This window comes from Buceros rhinoceros, unplaced genomic scaffold (assembly GCF_000710305.1).
Source record: "Buceros rhinoceros silvestris isolate BGI_N320 unplaced genomic scaffold, ASM71030v1 scaffold27414, whole genome shotgun sequence".
Classification (NCBI taxonomy): Eukaryota; Metazoa; Chordata; class Aves; order Bucerotiformes; family Bucerotidae; genus Buceros; species Buceros rhinoceros.
The window spans coordinates 30,344-36,606 of NW_010408101.1; the positions used below are offsets into that span (position 1 = coordinate 30,344).

Genomic DNA, 6,263 nt, shown 5'->3' on the forward strand with positions numbered 1-6,263 from the left:
GGCTCCTGCCATTAATCAGAGAAGCTGATGTAACTATTTTGCAGTATCCTTTACAACCACCAGCTCAGGATTCCACCCTGCCTCCCCAAATTAAACAAGGGATACTCATTTAAAAAAAAAAGACCTTTTAGGGTCAGCTGATAACTGAAAGTCAAAACAATGTGTCTTGAAAATATAACGGATAGGTATTTTTATCTCCATATTTCTTCAAAAAAAGGGGGGGGGGGGTGAGAAAGGAAAACAGAAACCACGCATTTTTTTTTATTACAACATTAGATGAGAAAGGAAACCAGACACATGGCATTTTCTTTTAGTACAAAATTTGAAAGAACATTACTTTAACACATAGTGTCACCTTTGATCTGTTAGAACAAGCAGCTATCCCAACTTCAGGTATCCATACTGCAGTCTGAATAGCTCCAGAACCTATCACGACACTCTGTAATACTGAGCCATCCTAAGGAAAGAAGTTTTTTGTGTCAGTATGTATACATGGCTACTTTTCTTTTCAAATGCATGTAACAGATGATATTCTCCCAAACTGTTCAATAACTTCATAATTTTTCATAAATTTCACAGATTTAAAAAAATACAAAATATTTCAATATTAAGTACAATTTCAATTTATATTTTATTACTTATCATTTTATAGCATTATTTTATACCATGCTTCCCCTAATGTTTCTCACATACAAGGGGGGGTGGGGGTGGGCAGCAAGCTAGTCTGATGCCGCGACCATTTTAGATACTCATACTAAAAAAAAAAATCATGCCTTGTCAAAGATGGTCTTACCCGTAAAGACCAAATATTCATGAGTCCACCGAGTCCACCAGACACTAATGCCAGTCCATCGGGACTGAACGCAACGGTCCGAACAGGAGTAATATGTCCTCTCAGTTGAAATACACACTTGACTTCTACTGCTTTTCTGTATCCATCCTGCAAATTATTTCACAGTTATGCAACACTGAATTATTTACCAAAAAACCAGAAGAGCATAACAGCTTCTGTGTTCTGCAGTAAATACTGACCATCCATAGAGATGGGGTAATTTCCGTAAGACAACCAAAAAGACCAGTACTATGATATTTTATAAGTAGCTTTGTCCCATTATCATTTTTTCTCCCCTTACAAAATGTCATCATCATTAAAGACAGCATTACAATTTATGTAGGTGAAATTAATGTCAATTTCATCTAGAAAAAAATTAAACTCTTAAAAACTCTAATTTAAATTTATCAACTTTAAGAAAAATGAAAACAGATAAAAACATATTTCATTTAATCCACGATTTTTTTGTTTCCTGTTCTGAAAATACCTACACATATACGCATGCAATATGAATTATTTTAGCAAATGTCTTCTCTCAGGAAACATTAAGATTTGGTTTTTCTCCTTTCCCAATTTCAAAACGAGCAAAGAGAATTTCTTAAACGCCAAGTTTACTCCTTTTACCTTGGCATTTGTTTCTTGGTCCCACCATCCTTCTGAGCAAGTTGAGCTGGACTGTACTGTGATTACTATGTCCTGGGGAACGACCCAGACACACACCAAACCATTGTGGCATCCTCTAAAGAAAGTCAGGATAAAAAAGAAAAGCCAGGGTATTAACTAACAAAATATCAGTGGTCGGCTTTTACCTTAAAATATCAGTAGTCTTTACCACTTTCCTATAAAACTGTATTTTAGCAATAAATATCAAATGGAAAGCGATGTTCCCAGTGGATAAATGCATTTTTCCCTACTCCTTCCTGCCACAGTTTTTCAGTTTTTACTAACAACATATTCTCAGAAAAAGTAATGGAATGAGGGAGGCAAAAAAATTTCAAGCAGGACCACTACACGCAGGTCTCTGGCATGGTAACAGCTGGTAACACGACCAGAGACGCTCTTTCCACATGAATTCTGAAGCCTCACGGCAACTGGCTTACTGAATGAATGTTATTTAAAACAAGACAACAAAACTTTTTTCTTTACTCGGGACACTAAAGACTGGTAAAAAAGACCCACAAAAGAGCTACAGAAACAATTTAAAAAATATTACGTACGTAGCTAGTAAAAGCTGCAGCTTGGGCCCTTTCCCTGGAAGAGCGCACCAGGCAATGGCATTCACAAGGGCTGGGTGGGACAGTGAATGCAGTCGTCTCCAGCATCCTCCCACATACCCCCAGAGTTTCACTGTTTCTTCTTTGGCACAGGTCAGGAGAATCTTACCAGTTGGATCCCACTTCATACTAACAATCATATCCTATTGGATTTAGAAAAATTAAAAGTCAGTATGAAGTAACATCAAATAGAGAAAACAGAACTCTCAGAGCTAATGTAATGTTTTATTATTAATAACAATGAACATCTTATTCTCCAAAAAATTGCTAGAGATAGTGACTTGTAATTATGAAACCATAATGATACTTCCCAGAACTATCAAACTAAAATGAAAATCTAGGCTCCTCAGAGCAGCTAAAAGCATTGAAAGAAAAATGTTCTCTTTTCATTGCACACCCTCCGTTTTCGTTTTCCAAAGCAGAAAATTTTTCCTTCCTTTTTTTATGTTATGGAACTGTAGTATGAATAACCTTAACGCTACAAAGTTCACACACGTATTAGGCAATGGGCCGGATGTAGCTTTGAGTCGAGCTGAGTAGGAAAGGACAACAGCCCATGGTGTTTGAAAAGGCAAGTGTAGTTTTATTGCCACAGCATGCTCACTTCTGTCACCGTCATGCTGCAAACACCAAGATCAGTTCACAGAAGCACTGAAGGTGATTTTACTACACCTACACTTGAGGAATTCTTCTCACAGCCTAACAAATAATTTGTGGACTATTAATGACTTATTCTTGCACACCAGCCAAGTGACAGTTCTAAACCTTGGTGGCTGCGTAGTTAGAAAAACATCTTCTGCTTTGCAAACAAACTCAAGCTTTACAAAAACATGTGACATAACCAAAATTAAAATTTATTACAAGCACTTCTACAAATAAAAAGAACTACAGTCTTGTAAATCCAGACATGCATAGCTGTCCTTAATACACTCCTGTCTCTGCATGTACATACACGTAACAATCTCTAATGGTATAACTACATATTTTTAATTTGGTAGACTGTTCCTTTAAAATATATTGTGTTTAATATGTGTGTCGGAAACAGATATGTGTTCTTAAAACAGTCTGCACTTGACTTTATAAACAGCTTTCAAATAGAGAAAATAGCTTAAACAGATCTTTACCTACAAAAACGATACAATAGTTTGAAAAAGACTAACTCTACCTTATGTGCATCAACTAGAACAATTCCTCCTTTTTCAAGTGGTTCCTTTGATCCTATTAGCAATTTTCCATCTGAGTAGCCAACTGCAAACGGTTTGTCTTCACTGAACCAGGCGAGGCATGTGACAGACACTATGTAGTAAACAGACAACACAAAATTTATCTGAACTGAACTTCACTGCTGCCAAAGATGTTTTTGCAGTGCAACCACCTAAAATACAAAGTGCCTGACAACTTCTGCCCCCCTCCCCCCCAAGGTTACTCAACACACTTCTCATGTGAGAATTTTCTTGCATTTGTAGGGTAAAGATAAAAGCGACTGCCACTGTTATGACAGTTGTTGAGATTATTTTGTCCTAGATTTTTTAATTCTTCTTTTCAGTAAAATAATTGAATTTAGATTCCTGACATGGTGACAAGAACTACGCCAGGGAAAACGAAAAAAGCAGACTGAATTCTATATATGGATCTGAGATAGGTATGCTTCTAAGAAATGCATTCAAAATTATTTGAGCCTTTCTCAGCATAAAGTATTGCAGATATTGCCTCACTTGATTCTTAGGAAAAAAAAAAAAAAAGGCAAATGAAGAAGCAAGATACAAAACCACACAATGCTACCCAGTGTGCTACCTGGTGTCCCCAAAACTGGAAATATACAGGAAAAATGGCAATGATTCAGTAACTCAAATGACACTGACCACATACTACCTGTAGACAGAGCAGACACTGCAAGCAATCTCTGTCGAATTTATGCAATGGGAAAGGATGTTGGGATTTGACTAGGCTGCTACAGGTTGCCTCTGATGGAGGGGAATTAGGGTGCAGATGGAGATGCCACAGCCCCTTCTCCTCCCAAGAACGCAAGGTAATGATGCTTGCAGGTAAGGTGCCAGAAGTCATATCCCATGAACAACGATAAAAATTGAAATTATACACTTGATTAAAAAAAGGGGGGGGGGAATTCATAATTTTAATTTCTACTGAAATACTGATACAGTCTAGCCACCTACCATCCTTTCTGTAGCAGTGTTCCAGTTCCAGCCGGTGCATGGATGAAATATCTATAACTTCAATCAGACCAAGAGATCCATCCATACGACCAATTAATAACATTTCTGGAGCATCTCCTGTCCATGCTGTAGCTGGCCCTTCTTCTGGCCAAGCTAGAGCAGATACCCAGTGAGGCTGAAGATCTAATAATCCTTTTCCACCTAGGAGCCCAAAAAGTCTTTTAAAACTACTTCGTCTTCATAAAGAAAAGAAAACCACAAAAATACTTCCCATGGGAAAATACAAAGAGACCCTCTTTAGAGCTAGGACATACCACAAATTTATTTAAGTTACAAGACTCTGAAACAATGGTCCACTAATCTACGCAGACACAAAAATCTAGTTTAACAAATCTCAATTATCAGTTAGGTTACGCAATTTTATTAAGGAAGGAAGTTAAATTCTTCGGTATTTGCTAAATTTACACTTTTCCTGTGGACTGCCTCATGAGAAGTCTAACGGGTTACTTTCATAAGCACAGAGTAACAGAATGAAGTTTCGCAGACTACAAAAACCAAAGCGATTACTAGTATTCCTCACAAAGGACTTCTACAGGTAATATGCTACGTCAGTCAACTGCAGCACAAACGACTGTAAAAACGGTAAGAGAATCCACTTAGAGGTGCTCGCAAACTGAACCACGGAATTGGAAAGGGCCCTTCCTGGAAGGGGTTCAGTCTCCCCGGTCACAATGCAATCTAATACATTTATTTAATTAATTGTATAATATTTCGTTCCCAGTTGTCATTCCTCGGACCCTCAGCCCGTAACACTTATAAAATACGCGATCACAATCTTTTGAACATTAGAAACTTTCTTGAAGTTATTCATGGCCAACTTATTCACATTTCTTCTTGCTTCAACATTACCTATTTGCTTACATAGCTGCTTTTTCTCCCTACAGTTTATCTTCCTCATGTATTTCTTTATAAGCTTCTCCCTCCAAGACTCTTGTTCAAATAAATAAACCAAGTTCACTCATTCTACTCTCCTCAGAAGACATTCCATCTAGCTGACCACTCTTAGCAATCCTTCTCTCCATCCGTTTCAGTCAATTTTCGCATTCACCCTGTTGCATATAGAAAGGTAATTCTGGCAGACTACAGGAAGATGTTCACAAGGCATTATGGAAGATGGTAGTCATTTAAACTGGAGAGCACACACAGCTAAATACTTGGGTAAACAAATATTCAATAACTTAGCAGCTTCTCTAGAAATAAGTTGTATCACGAAGCGTTCACAGGTAGTTAAGAGCATACCATTGACTTGCCATATGTTCACCATCTTTTCTGTTGCTCCAGCCAGATACTTCCCACTGATGCTCCAACAGACAAGAGACAAACTAAGGTCACTGGGTGACCCCAGAGTTTCCTCAGAATCACCTTCTCTATAATAGAATAAAATAATTTTAAAAGGGCATTTTCTTTAAGCAGACCAGCAACTTAGAATTCATGAAATAACCAAGTTAAAACCCAGAGTCCTTCTGCCATCACTGCAGATTCACCTAATACAGTCAGAAATGAGAAGTTAGGTTTCAATTAGAATATATTTAATTATCTTTACCTATTTATATCTCAAATTTAACATCTTTGACGAGGGCAAAATTTTTTTGAAAATCATGACATAATAGCTTGGACAGGAGAGAAGAATTCTTGCTCTATCTTGCTCTCCGTTCTAGTTTAAACTCCTCCTCCCACCACAATGGGAATGTTACCTTGCTGTAAAATTGTTTTTTCAATTTGCTTTGGCTAACTGTAACAAGACCTCTGGTATGTTTTATTGCCCTTAAGTTCATGTATGACAGGCAGAGCTCCTGCTGATTTCAGTAACAGCAAAAGGAAGGCTATACTGCTGCCAGGATGCATATTGCAGGCCAAATAATACATCACCCCTGTATTTTTGAAAATACACGAGGCCTACTGATGGTGTGTTCTTGCTTCAGC

The 6,263-nt window shown here is 37.6% G+C and overlaps 1 protein-coding gene across 1 annotated transcript in view; it reads right to left on the bottom strand.

Moving 5' to 3' along the window:
• HERC1 (HECT and RLD domain containing E3 ubiquitin protein ligase family member 1) overlaps window positions 1-6,263 on the bottom strand; it is an 81,129-nt gene that overhangs the window by 14,763 nt on the left and 60,103 nt on the right. The window contains exons 54-60 of the mRNA XM_010134766.1: window positions 5,580-5,707; window positions 4,281-4,481; window positions 3,272-3,402; window positions 2,050-2,249; window positions 1,457-1,571; window positions 794-940; window positions 356-457 (exon numbers count right to left, since the gene is read on the bottom strand). Of these exons, the coding sequence (XP_010133068.1) occupies window positions 356-457; window positions 794-940; window positions 1,457-1,571; window positions 2,050-2,249; window positions 3,272-3,402; window positions 4,281-4,481; window positions 5,580-5,707 (1,024 nt within the window). The remainder of the gene's footprint in view (window positions 1-355; window positions 458-793; window positions 941-1,456; window positions 1,572-2,049; window positions 2,250-3,271; window positions 3,403-4,280; window positions 4,482-5,579; window positions 5,708-6,263) is intronic.